Below are 18,832 nucleotides of genomic sequence, written 5' to 3' on the forward strand. Positions count from 1 at the left end.
TTTTTTTTTTTCTGCTTCACTGATGAACCTGAAACCAGCCTGATTATTCTGGGCATTCTGAAGACCAGTTAGCCAGCTAGTTTGTCCAGTAACCCACTAAATAGTTAATTAAAAAAAAATAATAAAGTTTTCAATTCCAAGAGTGCTGAGTTTCATAAAATAGGACTGGGACAGTTTACATCACTCCACTTGTCTGAGATTGCTACATAGAATTCCAACACTTGATCCTGCTTTGTCCTCTTTTGGGACTATTTTTGTTGGCTGTGCAAAAATAAAATAGCTGGCCATATTGTGTCTGGTACTTTTTGTTTATAGAACGGTTTTATACAAAACAATATTAAATAAGCAAGATTGCTGTATTACTGAATATCACTATGGCTGTGATTATCTGTAATATTCTGTACAATAAGCATTCCTGCTCATGTGATATAAAACTGGAAGAAATCCAAAAACAAAGAATGATCCATTTAAAAAAAAAAGTGATTTACTTGGGTTAAACAGACAAAAGGACCTCGGTAATTCAGTCCTAGTTGAGCTGATTAACGTTCAGAATGAGACTATCTCTCGACATGTTCTCACAGCGCTATCATTGCCGCTTTAAACGCAATTAACACTTTGTCTCACTAAATCACCGGCCCACAAGCGTGCCAGAGCGATAGATGATGTTCAGGTCGAGAACGAGGTGCATCTGGGCTTAAACAGAGAATATTTTAACCTCTCACAGAACAAAAGGCGGCCACATGTTCGCACTTTTTCTCGCCGTCCCCCTCAGACACACAGACAATTAAGTCGGCTGTCAGATGTGTCTGTAGAAATGTGATTGATGCAAACGGAGGGCACATTAATCGGCTTCAGCCGCATCCCACATAAGAGAGCGAACGAGGACACAGGTGGGGGAGGACAGTGCCGCTTTTCAAGATGGCTCGGTTTGTCAGAAGATGGAGAACATGGGAAGGTGTGTTGGTGGGGGGGTGGGGGACAAGCGAAGAAAGAGAGAGACGGTGAGAGAGAACGAAGGAGAAAGATAAAATAAGAAGGATATCAGGTAATCCGGTAATTCTGCTCTGCTCCTCTCAGAGGCTGATTTAATTATTGCCGACTGAAAGCGCATTAATATGAAACTGGCGTTTCTGCCACTCTGTGTATTTGTGTGTGTGTATGTGTATGTGTGCCAGCAGGAGCGTATGATGGTCTTTGGGGGAATATTTCCTCTCATTTATCTTCACATCCGCCTCTCTCCTTCTCAAGCTTCTTCTTTTCGTCCTTTTTTCCTTCTTTCGTCGCCACTGTCTATATCAGGATAAACCCACGAAACATACAAGCTAGATTTGTGTGTGTGAGAATTAAAAAGGACAGGCCTTAAGCTCGGGAACTGAAAGCTGTCTGTCATATTCTTTCTTCTCTTTTCCATACTAGAGCCTAATTAAAAGAAGACATATCATGCAAAACAGGATTTTCCTGCTCTTTTGAAATAAGAGTTAACTGGCTGTGTGCAAAAACAAAAATACAGTGTGACCAATGTGGTTCGATTCAATAACAAACAACTCTTTGGACCATTCTTTTAAAGAATCTGGCAAAAAAGAATCACAGACTAACAAGTTGCTGTAATAAATACAACTTTTTTTTTTTTTTATTAATTTTTTTTTAAATTTCTCTAGGACACACTGAATCACAGTCGAGAGCACCACCTACTCACATGCAGGAAAACTTTAGAAAGACCTTCATCACTTGTAAATGATAGAATACATTTGTAGGTTTCAATTGATTCTGGGTGGATATTGCACATCATCCAGAATTAAAACATCTCCTTGCTGTTTTACTGAATGAGAAACTGCTCACTGTTCAATGGGTAAGTGAGCTGTCTTGATGATTCAGATGGAATCACAAATTGAACTTAACACGTTCTAACCCATTATTCACAAAACTAGCGTCACTAGTTCTGATTCTAAATGGCTGTCAGAAAATAGCAGACATGTGACATGCTTAAATATTATCAGTGAAATGTAACATACTGTCTGTTAATGTTTGTACCTTGCTTCAAAATCAATAAAATACTGTAACTAAGTTTTTTGCTGGCAACGCTACTGCGCAACTGGCTTTTCAAGGAATAGTGACCCAAACTGTCATTGTTTACTCACCCTCATGTCTTTTTTCTTCTGTGGAAGATAAATGGAGAAGTTTTGAGAAATGCTTACACTGGTGACCAGCGTTGTCAAGATGAATTGATGACAAAGAATCATAAATGCAGTTGATATGGCTGAGGGTGCACTATATTCCAAGTTTTAAGGTGCCATCACAAAATTTTGCGGGCAAGAAAAGGTCCATTTGTCTGTTGGCGATATTGTCGTATGAAGCACAGCTCACACAAAAGTTACTTTCAAAACAAGCAGCTTTCTGTTGGTCATGCAAAATTCCCAATTGTGTGAATTCCTTATGAAATGACTGGATTTTGTTCTTGAATATTTGTAGAACAACAGTAAATATGACTGAAGGAACAGACTGAAATTGATCTCAAATGGAGAATAAGGGTTTTGTCAGACAAGAAAGTCGTTTTTTAAAGGTACAGTAACAAAAACAGCTCGTTTTTAAGGGTCAGGGAGAGTGGAAAATGGCCACGTAAGACTAAATTATGACTGTTTTCTTGGACTTTTCAAATGGACAAACATTCTAAGTGGACTCCAGGGAAAAATGCTGCAAAAAATCTGCATGCAGCAGACAGTTCCTACAGTCTTCACACATAAACAACAGCAAAGGAAAGTCAAGGCGCTCTCCTCTTCTCTGTCCCTCCTGGAGTTATAGCTATCTGCAAAAATCCTGCATTTCCCATCATCACTTTCTGTGTGTGTGTGTGTGTGTGTGTGTGTGCGAGAGAGAGCTGGCGTGGTGCTGCGCTGGCGGAACGGTGCGCTCAAGCCTTTCTTCTCTGTGCTCCCTAATGGAAATTGAATTTGCATGAAATATGCGGCTTAGAAATTACATGTGACTCCTGAAGGAGACAATGGGCAGCATCAGCGCTGCCAGAGGAGATCGATCCCAGAAAGGATGCAATCTGGATGATGATGACGACGACGACAATGATTAATATGAGGAGCTCTGTATTTACATGTATACCGAGAGCCTATACAATGTCAAACAAGAGATTGAAGTGATTTATCGAACTCGGAGAGGGTGTTGTGATATCTTATAGAATATTGTGGAGATGCAAGAGCGCTTTGGGCGTCTTCTCTCCCACTTCTTCCTTGTTCTATCACGCAGAGACTTTCATTTGGTCTGATCATAGTTATTAATCAAATACTGTCAGAAAGCCTGTGATTACATTAACATTAACAGCCATCAAACTGTCTCTCATTGAGTCTCTCACACACATTTACTTTGCAGCCTAAATGAAGACATAACATATACTGTTGTGTTTTTTTTTTGTTGTAAATAATTATATAATTTGTATTTATTTTTTTAATTATAAATACAATAGACTCTCCCTACCCCTAAAAGAAAACTTTAAGCATTGCAGCTTAATTCATTTTTTAAATTAAGCTCAGACTCATTTTTTAAGACGTCCCCAAGGGGAGGTTTCGTCATGTTTAGCTAACTTCTGGGGACATGCAGGGAAACCCCTCCACGTCTGCTTTCATGTACATTACAGACAAACAATGCAAAACAGAAATTGCTCATGCTGTCTCCTTTATTGGATGTGCAAACATAAAAGTCTCAGGCCTTTGTGGCTGAAAATGCAGCTTCATGAGCATTGCTCATAGTCATTTCCAGATATGTGGCTCCAGGGGCTGATACTGCACTACGAGGCTATAGGCACACACACACAGAAAGCCATACAACTTCATGAACCTCTCTTTGATACACACACACACACACAAGCCCACACACCTTGACAAAATGCTTTAAACACTCAGAACACATAGAAGCTCTCACTGAACTCTGAATCACTCAACACTCACTCTCGTTCTCATACAAATAACTTCCCTTTCTATTCCTAGGGTGTCACTAGAGGCGGAGAGATTTATATTCTTACTACATTCAATGCAAAAAATAAAAATCTTAACTAGTATTTTTACCAGTTTATTTTAAAGCAAACCTTGGTACGATATTAATACTTACTGTAGGTTATATAGAATATGATTCGTTTTTTTGTTTATTTTTTCCCACAGTGTGCCAAATAATTTTTATTTTTTAAACATTAACTTTTAAAAATATTCTGGTTTGTATGATTACCTAATGCTAAATGTGTAATGGTTTTGTGTGTGTTTGATGGGGCAGGTCCTCTGTTTGGGATGACGGGCAGTGACCAGCCCTTCAGTGTCAGCTCAGTGACCTCTGTGCCCAGCGTGTATCCGCTCATGGCCCACCCAGCCTTTGGTCTGCTATCACCGGCAACGGCCCGCCTAGAGTTTGGGGGTCTAGGAGGACTGGGGATCTCTGCTGCCCTCGCAGCTCACCCGCAACTAGGAGCCTTCACAGGTATGTGTGTGAATGAAAGCATGATGACACAAAGTCCTATGTAACCAAATGACACAAAAGTATCAAATTAATAAAACAATATTAAATAATATAATATAATATAATAACAGTATAACCATAATTCTGTAATAGCAACAACAACAATAAACCATACGTATAACCATAATTCATAATTGCATTATTATTATTATTAATAATAATAACAATGTCTGTGGCCGTTTATTCGTGACTGGAGCCCTGATGATGCCAAGTCTTATGTACCTAAATGACATAAAAGTATTATATTCATAAACAAATATTAAATAAAAATATTACATTCTAATAGTGTATATAACAGTATAATAATAATTCTAATAATAGTATATTCTAATAAAATAAATAATAGTAAATATAATAATAAGGAAATAATTAAAAATAAGAATAATGCTTACAGTGTTTGTGGGTGTTTATCCATGACCGAAGGCCTGATAACACCAAGTCCTATGTAACTAAATGACACAAAAGTATAATATACATACATCAGTATTAAAGGGATAGTTCACCCAAAAATGAAAATTCTGTCATTTACTTACCCTCATGTTGTTCCAAACCTTTAAGAGTTCTGTGTGTTATGCAGCACATTTGAGCTTCTGTGGTTCTCGCGTGTCAAGCAAGGTTGAGCTTCTGTTTATGTTCACTAATCAGTGTAAATATGTGAATAGAAGCCTAAATTAAATCTTTTCATCATATAAATTCATCAAGTCTCTTCAGAAAATTTGAACTAAACCGCTCAAAACATATGGATTTGTTTTATGGTCTGTTTATCAACTTTTTGATGCGTCAGAGTGGTAGTTGCATACACTGTCAATGGAGGGACAGAATTCATTAAAATATCTTCATTTGTCTGTCCCTTTAACTATAAAACTATCTCTTTTAGTAATAGTATTTTATTATAATACTATATAACAGTATAACCATAATTCTATTATAATAAGAATATCATCAAATATTTGTTTCAGTCCTGTCTCATTTAGATTGTCTCCCGTAAAATGATGAGATAATTTACTCTTTCCTTTCTCAGAATGGTGGAGAGCAGCAGAAGCACATGGACGGAGTCATCCAGCCTTCTTCCCGCCTTTTCTAGGTCTGCCGCCTATGTTTGCCCCGCCGCTGCACAACCACGAGGCCAATCCTTACACATCCAAAACACCCAGCAAGAGCAGTCAAGCCTCCAAAGGTATTACTCTGTAAAACCCTAGTCTATATCTGCTTCCTGGAAAATGTATGCTATACCTTGGAGGCAGACTTAAAGTTAAACAAAAGTAATGCAGCAGTAATGTAGCCTTCAGGCTGGTGTACTCACAGTAATCATCGCCTTTAGCAGTCGCCTCCAGTGCTGAATTCATAAGGAGATCTTCTGCAGCTTAAACTCCAGAAATCCGTGACAAAGGCTATTTGACATAGTATATATGTTGATGGAAATCTTTATTTGTTTCTGTAACTTGTAGCAAGAATTTGCATCGTTTAAAAGCATCTGATTGGTTCATGTGAACTCTTTTGTGCGCAGGTGTGAACGGAGCTGTGAATGGTCGTTCACTGTCTCCATCTGCGGCTAAAGGAACGGTTTCGGCTTCTGCCTCCCCCTCCCCCGTGCTCCGGCCCCCTGAACACAGCCGGACACTCAACGCCAAAGCCCGCGACCGCAAGGCCAGTCACCATAGCAACAGCACAGGGGAGCTTCAAGAGAAACCCTCACAGAAACCTAAAGAGAAGGTACAACATCATGACATACGAGGGACGGTCATGCAGTTTGCAGTCTCAACACACAAACACTTCTTATACATGAGCAAATATTACCTGTTTGTTGAATTCAGTAAAATTGACTTATGATTGACGTCTGTGCCAACTCATGCAGAAAGCCCGAAAGAAGCAGGTAGAGGGGTCTGGCGTAAGCGAGAGTGAATCTGGATCATCGCTGGATACTGACAGCGACGGCGTGAGCAGCAGCGATATCGATGATCTTGGAGAGGAAGAAGATGATGATGATGAAGACGAAGATGAGCAGAGTAAAGACAGTGAGGAGTCAGACTCAGAAAAGGAGCGGCAGAAAAAAAAGAAAATGAAAGTAAGATGCTGCTCATATTAGCTTGTTACTATTTCTGGGCAGGAAACCAAAAGGTTGCAGGTTCGAACCTTACCATTGCACCACTGAACCACTGAGTAAACCACTTAACCCCAGATTGCTCCAGTGCATTGGAAGTCACTTTCGAAAAAAGTAACAGAGCAGAGGTCACTCAAAAATATTTAGGCCTAAATTTAAGGTTTGTGGATTTGAATTGAATGTAAAATATGAATTACATGATTTTAACATAAACTAAATAAAATTATTTAAAGCATATTGGTCAGTCATGCATAAATAAAATGGTTAAAAAACAGGGAACATTTCTGTAATAGTACTAACAAACAGAATTTTACATAATAACCAGGTTTATATATTTATCATCAATAAATCAAATTTGTTTCAATTTCAAACATTTTAACTAAATGAATATTGCTTGTCCCACAGATGGCCATATTTTAACCATGTTAATAATTTAACCACAGTTAAGAATTATAATAATAATTTGACTAAATATATTTAATTGTTTTCAAAATGGACATGTTTATGCTTATTCTAAGCAAATTGAATAAATGCATTTTTAAAAATATGATTATTTTAATAAATGTATTTAAATAAATTGTCATGATTTTATTTGAGTGCAGAAATCTTACATGATAAAAAAAAATCTTACTTTTGTTAATTTATGTATGACTGACAAATATGCATAACATTGTTTATTTCTTTTTTGAATTTCAATGGAATTAAAATGCATGAATCTTAAAATATTTTTTGAGAGTGTCTTAAAGTTCGAGTAACAAAAACAATCTGTTTAATGCTGAGGGTCAGTGTCAGGGTCAGACTGTTGACTGTTTTTAGTGTAAAAAAAAACAAAAAACAACTTAATCCACAAATGGACTTCTCTCTGTCTTGTTTGCCCAGATTGTGATGCCAAACCCTGGGCTCAGTAAGAAGGAAAAGACCAGGCTGTTGGCGGCCAAAGACTTCCACAGAGGCCTGCCGGGCAGTGCACCTTTAGAGCCCTCTCCTCCAGTGCACCTGCATCGCTCTCCACCTCCTCCAGGCCTGTCTCTATCGGCCAGCAGAGCCAGGGAAAGACCCCTCCACACCAGCGTCATCCAGTCCACAGGCCTGGCTGCGAGCGCTAAACCGTTAGCGCTAATTGCACAGTCACGTCGTGACGTTTCTCCTAAACATTCTCCACAGCATCGCACCTCCTCTCCAAAAACCACATCAGCCACTACCAAGCCCCTCACTTCCTCACCTCAGCCCCTCCCACTCTCGTTATGCTCCTCCCCCAAACCACTCTCAGTCCCCTCCCCTCCAAAACCCCTCCCCCTGTCTTCTTCTCCCAAACCTCCCCCTCTCACCCCTTCCCTCAAAGCGCAGTCTCAAGCTTCCTCCCAGAAGCCCCAATCTCCAGCGCTGGATGCTCTGACCAGCAGGAAGATTCTGGAAAGTTCTCTGGCACAAGTCACTGCTGACTACAGACTGAAACAGGTGAGTAGTCTGGCAGGAGAAATGTGAGACTGTTCATCCTTCAAGTCCATACATTAATCTGGCTTTCCCCTCAAGGCTGGTGTGCACATTTTCATTTTCCAGAAAAGCAAACCAGCTAAAGCAAATTCTCCACAGTTTGTGTCCGTATCTTTTAAGCCAATTTAGGATTAGCGCTTTTGGTACTGTTGGTATTCAGGACGTGTCTCTCCTTATTGACCAGCCTATTTGAAAAGGTCAGAGTAACGGAGAGGGAGAATGTGAGGGGGAGAGAGGATTGTTTGTGTGTGTGTGTGTGTGTGTGTGTGTGTGTATGTTGAAGACAGAAATGCAGAGAGAAGGACAGAAAGGACAGCTCCATTCTCTTATCAGTAGGACTGGCTTCCCTACTGTGTGGCTTTAGTTGGTAAATGAAAGTGACAATGTGCATCGCTTTATTAGAATTACTGAAGCAAAACCAACAGGCAATTAACTCCATGACTTCTTAAGGGTCCAGATTTCAGCAAATGAGTGTAATAAATGTGCCTTTTCCTCACCTCTTCTTTTGTTGCCTTGAAATTACTGTTGAAGAGGTTAATATAGTTTTTTCTTCTACTTGTAATTAACCAGAGTGGTTTTATTATTATGTTACGGTGAGGAACAGTTTCATAATATTTTGATTTTATTAGTGGTGCTTACGAAGGCAACTAACGAGGTTACTCTTGCTCATACATGAGGATCTGGTGTTTGTGCTGTGTGAATGCTTCCTGAAAACATGTGGCTTGTTGAGGTGCTTTTACTATTCTAAGTGATCAGATTTTTGTCTGGCGGATAATAAAATGGCATGAAAAGAAAGTGGAAGTTCACCAAATCTTTTTTCCTAAATACATGATTTTAATAATTGATCTTACTATAAATGATTCATGATTTATGTATACAATATTTTTTTTTACTTCAAAATTTAACAAAATGTCACAAGACAAATCTTCGGTGAAATTGCAGACTTCTCTCTGTCAGCTGCAAGCTTTCATTGATATCTGCCTCCATCCAATCAACAACCAATGGATAGAACCAACCAAGTTCCCGGCCTACTTTTTTCACTTTGAGTCCACAATATGGAATAAAACTTGATCTGTTGTTGCTTCTGTTACATACTTATGGGGTTTATTACAATGCTTCAGAACTTCATAGACACCTGGAGGTGGGCTTCTTGGTAAACACCATCTAGAATTCCCTAGCAACCTCATAAAAAAGCAGTTTTCTGAAGAAAATGCAAAAATTAAGTTTCAGTTTATTATTCCAATACATTCATGTTCATGAGTCTGGAAACTATAATGATACTATGAAGATTCCAAGTGTTTGTGCTGAGCGGTTGAAGGCAGGCAGAGTTTGAGCATTCCTTCTTTCTTAATGAATGTTGTGGAGCTGATAGAGTCATGGCCGCGCTGTTGTTCTCTGTTTCAGTGAGTCAGAGCAACATTATGCTCACTCACACTCTTCCTCCACCAGCACTTAAGGCACATGACAACCAGCACAATTACCACATCTCCACCTCTCCCTCTCTGCTGTTTTTCCCCTCTCTCTTTGTTTATCAGTCGATTTGTTGTTTGTTGCTCCTCTCGTCTTTGCTCTCAGTATACATATCTCACTTTCTCTGAAGATGTGCTTTGTTCAAGGAAATCAAGTCCTGTTTCACTTTGTTTCAAAAACAGTATTCCCCCACAGCAGTACTGGCTGTAATATTGATTTTGAGAAATAGATAAATAGATTAATAGTATAAATAGATATAAAAATAAATAAATATAAAAGAAATAACAAGTGTGTTTTATTCACTTATATATCAGATGTATGCATACTCCCATGTGGAATGTTGATTTAAAAAAAATCTAAAAGTGATTCCAACGATATTGTTCCTATGTGTAGTTATTGTTATAGCTGAGGTGTGTAGTTCACTATTCTCATAAAATTATATGTGCTAAAACTTTATATTTATAGCTATCATTAAAGTTATCATCCTTGCTGTGAACGACACTTTATATTAAAAAAGAGGCATTTCAGCATCATTACTCCAGCCTTCAGTGGCACTTGTTTAGTCAGAAATCATTCTAATATGCTGATTTGGTGCTCAAGAAACATTTCTTATTATTATCAATGTTGAAATTTGTGCAAAGTTGTGCTTCTTAATATTTTTGTGGAAACTTAATATAATATATAATAATCTTAATATTTTTGTGTGATGCTCTACCATTCAGAAGTTTGCGGTAACAACGATTAAAAAAGAAATGAATACTTTTGATCAGCAAGAATGCAATGATTTGATCAAAAGTGACAACAAAGACATTTATAATATTACAAAAGATTTCTATTCGAAATAAATGCTGTTCTTTTTTAACTTCCTATTCATCAAAGAAACTAAAATATTATCCAGCAAAAACTTTTTCAGCTTTGATAATAATAACCATTATTAATAATTGAGCAGCAATAATAACTGAGCACCAAATCTGTATATTTGAAGGATTTCTGTGACACTGAAGATGAAGTAATGGCTGCTGAATATTCAGCTTTGTCATCACAGGCATTTAAAAATATAAAATAATTAAAATTAAAATAAAACGTTCTTTTAAACTGTAATATTTAACTTTTTTCACTTTCTTAATATTTTTTATCATATAACTGAAAAAAGGAACAAATATATGTTTCACCTGTTGCCTAGTGAAAATAGTGCACTTGAACCTTTTCTATTAATGTAACTTTGAAACTTGTGTGCAGCTTTTTAGTAAATGAGACTGGATGTGATATAGACTTGTTTTAGTTTCTTTCCATCATCGTTCTCGTTGTTTTTCCTTCTGCAGTCTTTCCTGTCCCAGGACCAGACGTTTCCTCTCCAGTTAAAGAAACAGCAGGACCCACCTAAGATAAACAAGAAGGCGGAGGCACTCACGTCCTCATCTTCATCCTCCTCCTCCTCTGCACTCCTTCTTAAGCTCAGCTCTGAAGCGTCAGGTAGGACCAAGCCCCCTGCAGCGCAAGGTGTGTCCTCCTCCAGTCTGCCTTTCTCTCATGGCCTGCTGGGTCTGGGCCAGCCTAACGGAGTCATCCAGATCACCCAGGATGTGCCGTTGGCCCTCACCACCAAACCTCGCTCAGACGTGCCCGTCAATCTCAGTACGGGAGGCCGTAAGAGCCCCGCCTCCGCGTCTCCCATTCCGAACCGCACCCGTGAGCCCCGGAAGAGCAAGACTCCCAAAGCGTTAGAAGCCTGGAGGGGTTTATCCCAGAACCACCTGGTGCAGTCTCTGGTGGACCTGTTTCAACACAGCGGAACTGAACAAAAGCTGCCCAGCAGCAAAGACTCCGATGACTCTGCTGAGGACGAAGACGATGAGGATGATGATGTGGAGGATGATGATGAAGAGGATTCAGATGACAGTCTCTCAGGTGAGATGCCAAAGGAGAGAGGTTTTATAAGTGCATTAAAGAAATAGATTGTTCAGAAATGAAAATTGGTTAGTTATTTTCTCCCTCCAAACACATAGACATCCATGGAACACAAAAGAGAATTGTTTTAAGAATATCCTGGCTGCTCTTTTCCATATGATTAAAATGAATGAAAATGTATAACAAAATTTAAAAAAAGACACCATAAATTATGAAAATAGTTCATGATATATATTCATGATTGTGGATGACAAGAATTTCAGTGAATAATCCTGACTAATTCACTATCAAGTCAGAAAAACATTATTTTATTTCATCTGAAATCCTGATCCAATTTAACATGCCTTACATTATTTCATACTGAATATCATTGCGTTTTCACTAGGAAATGTATCAAGTTATGGAAGGATTGTTTTAAAGAATATCCTGCCACTCTTTTCCATATGATTAAATAGAATGAAAAATTTATCGAAAATGACAAAAAAATAAACCTCACCATGAAGTTCAGTGGAAATCGTTCACGGTATATAGTGATGGATCATAAGAATTTTAGTTAATAATCCTCATAGTCAGTATGAAGTCAGAGAAATTTTATTTTATTTTATTTTATTTTATTGTGGTGGATAATAAGAATTTTAGTTAATCTTCATAGTCAGTATGAAGTCAGAGAAATTTTATTTTATCCCGATCCAAAGAAATATTCCTTAAATTATTTCTTACTGAATATCGTTTCATTTTTATTTCAAAATACATCACAATATGAAAATTAAATATGTTGCTATTGTGCTATTTCAGTTTCTCTTTAAAGGAACAGTCCACCTAAAAATGAAAATTCTGTCACCATTTACTCAACTTCCAAACCTGTGTGACTTTCTTTTTTCTGTGAAACACAAAAGAAGATATTCTGAAGAATGTTTTGTAACCAAACATTTTGGTTCCCGTTGACTGCCATTGTATTTTTGTCCTTACAATCTCAAGTCAATACGAACCACTGAAGTTGAGTAAATGATGACAGAATTTTCATTGTTGCGTGAACTATTCCTTTAATTCGGTTCATTGGTGCAACCAATGACACAAGACATGTTCTAATGATCAATTCCATAAACACCGTCTCATGTCCTCTCCTGTCGCCTTTTATTTCTCAGAGTCAGACAGTAATTCAGACAGCGAGATGAACGGCTCAGAGGGTGGTAAAAAGAAGCGCAAGGATAGAGTCACGGAGATGGACACCGATGGAGAGAAGACTCCTCAGAAACTCAGCAAGGGATTTTTCCATCTGAACTCCTCCACCAGTCACGGCCTGTCTGACTGTCTGCCACTAAACCTCCAAGTCATTAAGCCCTCCAGTGTGGCCACGCCCACCATTGTGAGCAGCTCCGGTGCCTTGACCTATCACAGCTCTCCCTCCTCATCGTACTCTGTTGGCACCTCTCCAGGTAACCACAGGCAACGTCATTACTAAACTACAACTGGATATGCTTGACACCTTCCTTTGGAGCTCTGGCAGTGTCAAAGTGTGCATGGGGTTGAATATGTGTCGTGTGTACGCGTATGCCCTTTTGTTTGTGTATTTGTCTGTGTGCAAGCTGTCACACTCGGATGACGGAGTGTCTATTTTTAGAAAGATAAATGGTGGCGTCTGGCATCACTCGGCTCCCTTTGTGCCCGTCTATTTGGGTGTGCGTCCTTGGACCTAACCGTTGTGTTATTGAGCTCTGTTTGGCCTGTATTCCAGGAAGAAACCTAAACAGAATTAATATTAAACTCTTTCCGTTAATTGTGTGTTTGGTTTTGGCTCCCTTTGTGCCCGTCTATTTGGGTGTGCGTCCTTGGACCTAACCGTTGTGTTAGTGAGCTCTGTTTGGCCTGTATTCCAGGAAGAAACCTAAACAGAATTAATATTAAACTCTTTCCGTTAATTGTGTGTTTGGTTTATACAGGGTCAGGTTTAGGGTTAGGTAAATGTAGCTCGTAACAAGAGCTCTTTGTGTGGTGTCTGGGTTCACCCCGGTACCCGTGTTTGCCTTAACCTGTTAGCCGAGGCACATCAACCATCTCTGTTTGGCTGACTTAATCTGTTTTTTCCATCTGAAGCTAACAGAGACATTTGTTAAACAAAACACTCACAAATTCAGCACACATGGCACACAAGTGCATCTGCTCTTGGATGGCGTTCAGCATCCCTCACCGAAACGCTTTTTCTAATGAATCCGAAGTGTGTCCGTTGAAAAGCGCAAGGAATCTGTAATAAGCTGAGAGGAGTTACTGTGATGATTTGTTTTTGGAGCATTATTTGAGCTGCTGAGAGTTTCGTTTAACTCCCGTTTTGTTTGCAGACGTCACTTCTCGAAAGGAGAGAGATGAGAGTGATGATTTTGTTAGTCTCTTCCTGTGGTTTTTGTTAGTGTCACTATTGCTATTACTCATATTTTGAACAACACCCGATCCCCAAGCGTTAAATTTGAGCATGTAGCTTGTCTTGCATCATTTGTGCTACAGACATGAATGATACCTCAAATCACGTGGCTTGTTAAGGAGAGCTATTAGTTTGCTCTTATTTGATCAGACGTTTACCTGCCTAAAAATCAGGCTAAATCCCCCATAAATTTACTCTATGAGAGGTTCTCAAGTCAAATCTAAGTACCAAAATACCATATTTGAGAATTGGAAGTGGGTTCTTTTGGCACATAAACTAGGTATACATAATATGCAGGTACCATGTAAATTATTGGCTGTTCTCTTTTTTTATTTTATTTTTTATTAATGGTACTGGTTTTGCATGCACTACTGTTCAAAAGTTTGTGGTTGGTAAGATTTTTATTAAATGTTTTTGTCTCTTATGCTCACCAAGGCTGCATTTATTTGATCAAAATACAGAAACATAATATTGTGAAGTATTATTACAAATTAAACTAACTATTTAATAACAGCTGATCTTTTTTTTAAATGTAATTTTTCCTAAAGCTGAAAAGTAATAATTTCTTTAAAGGAAAAAAAAAATTGTACTAACCCAAACTTTTAAACAGAAGTTTATATAATATCGGTCAATATTGTATATTTATTTGTTGATGCTCATTTGTCCTATTTTTACATGCAATCTCTTTAAAAACAATAATTTAATAACCATATTAAGCAAATCTTAGAATTATTATCCATTTTTCATACTGTACACTAGAATGATGCCTGAATTTACTTGATTTTAGTTTTTAAGTGTTTAATTTTTCATTTATTTGAAAATACTTTATAATTTAAATCATTGCCATTTTTTTTAAATCTTCCATTAGCATATGAAATTAATTAGATTTTTCAGTATCGGCCAGACTTTTAATATCACTGAACCCCCTAGTAACCACAACACCGAACTGAAATGCCCTGGCATTTTAGAGGCAAGATTTACGCATGCAGGCACCATCAAAAGCAGAACAAATAAAAATCGAGGTTTTATTTGATGTTGTTTGCTCATTATGTGAGTTGTAATTTGTAAGAGATGATGAAACGGTTTGCTTAAAGTGTGTGTGTGTGTGTGTGTGTGTGTGTGTGTGTGTGTGTGTGTGTGTTATAATGTGTTTTGTCTGGCTGTTGTCTTGTCTCGTCTCAGGCTCTGCGAAGAGAAAGCGAGTGATGAATGAAGATGATTTACGGATTCCGCTGGAAATGGGGTACGTTTAAATATGACACACGCTGGTGGCAGCATGACTTAACACCTGTTAACCGCAGCTCTGCATTCTGTGCTTCTAAAGCAGCAGAGCACACAGTCTCATGCAAACATCGCATTAAAACTGCAGATGTTTAAATACTCTGCTCAAATCAGAATTGCTTGCTCTATTATTACAAACCCATTCAAAAAAGCAAAGTAGTGGCAGCATTGCACGGTGATGGTGTAATGGCATTGTACTTACATGCTTTGAATGATTGTCATATTCACATTCATAATTCATATTCAACATATTTGCATGATATCATGGCATTATCAAGGTACATGTGAATGCCACAGCAAAAAGTTATATGAAATAAATTCTTGAAAAAAGGTTTTTAGTCATTTTAAAATCTAGGTAGGTGGCGTTTATGTCATTTAACATTTACACGTTATTGAAACTTGAAGAACCAACATCATGGCTTCTAAACATATTTTACTTGATTTTTTTTTTTTTTGTGATTTTTATTATTCAGTTTGTTCTTGCCTGGAAAATAAGCTTCCTGCCTACATGCCTTTAAATAATCAATCAATCAATCAAAGTACATATATTACCATGCCCACTATCATATAAAATATAATTAATATTAAAAATAGCATAAAAATGAAATTATATTGCATCCTGCAGTTTATCAAGCAGTTTTTGAAAGTTTGTGCCGAGTGTGTTGTATTATGCACTTCTTCTTCAATGTGTATGTTGTTGTTCTAGCTGGCAAAGAGAGACCAGGATGAAAACAGTGGGCGGTCGGCTGCAGGGAGATGTTGCGTATTACGCACCGTGTGGCAAGCGACTGCGACAGTACCCGGATGTCGTAAAGGTAGCCTTTACCCGTCTTCCCCGCTGCCCCATACTTAGACCCCCCAAATGCTCAGGAAGCCTCACTCCCCACCCCTTTCCTCTCCCAGTGCACCATTAGCAGTTATTGGTGTAAGATCCAGCAGTTTATTTAGGTGATCTGGTCACTTTTAGCTAGCTGTGCACTGTTATGGCAAGTGTGCTAGGCTGCTTTCAGTTTGGTACCATTATAATGCTAATGGCTCTCTGGATGTCCTGTCTGACAAAATCACTATTATTCTCTCTTCTGTAGTATCTGTCCAGATACGGAATAACTGACATCACACGTGATAATTTTAGCTTCAGTGCAAAAATAAGGGTTGGTGACTTCTATGAAGCCAGAGAAGGACCCCAGGTGAATGCCTTTCATCTCCTCTTTTTCTTTTTTTTTTTGTTCTTTGTTCTTTTTTTCTCTCTTGCTCGTATTCTTTCGCTGTCCCTGTTTCTCTCTTTTATCTTGAACAGGGCAGGGAATTTGATTGAACCCGATAGTCTGAATTTCCACTTTTAAACTGTAGGAATTCTGTGCAATAATCAGCGCTCGTTGTTTCCACAGGGTGCTACTTCATGTTTTGTCTGTCATGTGTGTTGAAAGAGATTCTTTAGATTAAAGATACAGTGGAGCAAACGTTGGGACAGTTTATTGATTAAAATTTTAAATTGACTCTCTTGTTTTTTGAATTTACTTCATTTCATGCTTTTTAATTAATTTGTTTAAATTGGATCTACATTGAGAATAACATTTCAGAATATTACCAAGTAATAATTATTAGAGTTACATGATCAGTAGTGATGTGACACTCCTCTAGGGAACCAGACTAAAATAGGAAACTTTCTGTGTTTCTACCGTCATCTTTATAAGTCTGACCCTCCCCTGTCCACTGCTTCCCTCAGGGTCTGCAGTGGACTCTTCTGAAAGAGGAAGAGGTCATCCCCCATATCTTGGCCATGGAAGGTCAGCGAAGTCGTCCACCCAACTCTGAGCGGCAGTCAAGGGGCGGCAGTGAGGTTTCGGGCAGACGGCGGCGAAAGGGCCGCCACCCGAATCTAGGAGAGAGCGAATTCCCAAGTCCCTCCGAGGCCAAACTGCTGCGCAAGCTGGAGGCTCAGGGTAAAGTGCTTCTTTTTGACTTGTTCTCATCATTCATAGATAATAACGCATGTATTGATGGAAGAGATTGGTCTGATTTCATTGCAGAAATCGCCCGACAGGCGGCTCAGATGAAGCTCATGAGGAAACTAGAAAAACAGGCACTCGCACGGGCTGCCAAGGAGGCCCGCAAACAGCAAGGTACTCCAGGCTTATGAATATCACTCTATTACTCACAATGGCATTCAGACATCTCGCTCAAGCCTCGTTCTATCTCTCATTCAGCTATTATGGCTGCAGAGGAGAGGAGGAAGCAAAAGGAACAGTTGAAGATTCTCAAACAGCAGGTGAGTTTGTGAAGGAAACCGGTTTTCGGTCAGTCTGAGGGTCACTTGGTATGAGATTATAAGCGTTAATTCAGAACGGAGACCGCCGGTGCTTCTACGGCCGCAGCTCGGCTGCCAGTCGACTTTTTTAAATGCACAGCAGCACTTTCAATTAACAGACTTCCTCCTCCTCTCCTACCAGGAAAAGATAAAGCGCATTCAGCAAATCCGTATGGAGAAGGAACTCCGCGCACAGCAGATTCTCGAGGTACGGAGTGACTGCGGAAAGAAAATAATAAATTAAAAGAGTTGAAATAGGCTTAACATTCTTAAAATATACTCCATGTTTAACATGGAGCCCGGACCACAGCAGAATCACTCACCAGCATTTCGGGGCTCTGAGTTCTGCATAATTTTCGTCAGGACTAATGCTAAATTGGTTTTGGTGGACAGTTTTTGAATATTAAATTTGCTGCCTCCTGTGTTTCAAACCAGAGGTAAATTAGACATAAAAGATTTTTTCCATCAGACAATGGCAGTTCTTGCATAAGTAGCAGGAGGAAGACACTGTTTACTTTACTCACCCAATTATAGAGGCTTCAAAAGTGTTTTAGCCGGGCAAAATCAAATTGGAGCTGACACGCTTGGCAAGCCATTCTGAACAGGATTTCTTGCTGCTTGTAATTACGTATTTAAATTTTCAGCTAATTCGCCTTTGCTTTCTTTTTATATTGCCGTTGTCAGAGCCCGAGGAATATTGAATAGTTTTAAAGATCTCGGGGCTGATTCTGACACGGACTTGAAGAGAAAACATTCTCAATCACTGACTCAATGATCTGTAGCTAGAGAAAGCGCAACAATGGCAAGACGTGAGACAGAAGGGCTTTCCTGTGTGTGTGTGTGTGTGTGTGTGTGTGTGTGTGTGTGTGTGTGTATATGTTTTGCTGTGTCAGAGCCCGAGGAATATTGAATAGTTTTAAAGATCTCGGGGCTGATTCTGACACGGACTTGAAGAGAAAACATTCTCAATCACTGACTCAATGATCTGTAGAGAAAGACGCTCAACAATGGCAAGACGCGAGACAGAAGGGCTTTCCTGTGCGTGTGTGTGTAAATGTTTCGATGCCAGCTCTCGCTTTTCCTCTCGCAGTCACATCAATCAAAGTGTTAGTATAAGTTATAAATAAAACAGATGTTGGTTTAGCATGTTTAATTTAGGTTTATACCTAGGACGGCAGCACTGGTCTGACCCAGACCTGTTTTGCATTGGCAGGCAAAGCGGAAAAAGAGAGAGGAGGCTGCCAATGCTAAAATGTTGGAGGCGGAAAAGCGAATAAAGGTCAGTTTGTGAATGAGAAGAGATGCACACCTACTCTTGCGCTATGAACCATCGCCATGGAAA

At 38.8% G+C, this 18,832-nt stretch overlaps 1 protein-coding gene across 1 annotated transcript in view; it reads left to right on the top strand.

The window, feature by feature from the left end:
• The window catches only part of LOC107677545 (bromodomain adjacent to zinc finger domain protein 2B-like), an 82,215-nt gene that overhangs the window by 44,582 nt on the left and 18,801 nt on the right, over positions 1 to 18,832 (top strand). Inside the window, exons 4-18 of the mRNA XM_016472473.1 lie at positions 4,273 to 4,473; positions 5,534 to 5,689; positions 6,020 to 6,225; positions 6,368 to 6,577; positions 7,493 to 8,071; positions 10,900 to 11,485; positions 12,631 to 12,921; positions 15,084 to 15,144; positions 15,889 to 15,997; positions 16,268 to 16,369; positions 16,909 to 17,125; positions 17,213 to 17,305; positions 17,390 to 17,451; positions 17,633 to 17,698; positions 18,704 to 18,769. Coding sequence (XP_016327959.1) covers positions 4,273 to 4,473; positions 5,534 to 5,689; positions 6,020 to 6,225; positions 6,368 to 6,577; positions 7,493 to 8,071; positions 10,900 to 11,485; positions 12,631 to 12,921; positions 15,084 to 15,144; positions 15,889 to 15,997; positions 16,268 to 16,369; positions 16,909 to 17,125; positions 17,213 to 17,305; positions 17,390 to 17,451; positions 17,633 to 17,698; positions 18,704 to 18,769 — 3,005 coding nt within the window. The remainder of the gene's footprint in view (positions 1 to 4,272; positions 4,474 to 5,533; positions 5,690 to 6,019; positions 6,226 to 6,367; positions 6,578 to 7,492; positions 8,072 to 10,899; positions 11,486 to 12,630; positions 12,922 to 15,083; positions 15,145 to 15,888; positions 15,998 to 16,267; positions 16,370 to 16,908; positions 17,126 to 17,212; positions 17,306 to 17,389; positions 17,452 to 17,632; positions 17,699 to 18,703; positions 18,770 to 18,832) is intronic.

This window comes from Sinocyclocheilus anshuiensis, unplaced genomic scaffold, assembly GCF_001515605.1.
Source record: "Sinocyclocheilus anshuiensis isolate Anshui unplaced genomic scaffold, SAMN03320099.WGS_v1.1 scaffold472, whole genome shotgun sequence".
Lineage (NCBI taxonomy): Eukaryota > Metazoa > Chordata > Actinopteri > Cypriniformes > Cyprinidae > Sinocyclocheilus > Sinocyclocheilus anshuiensis.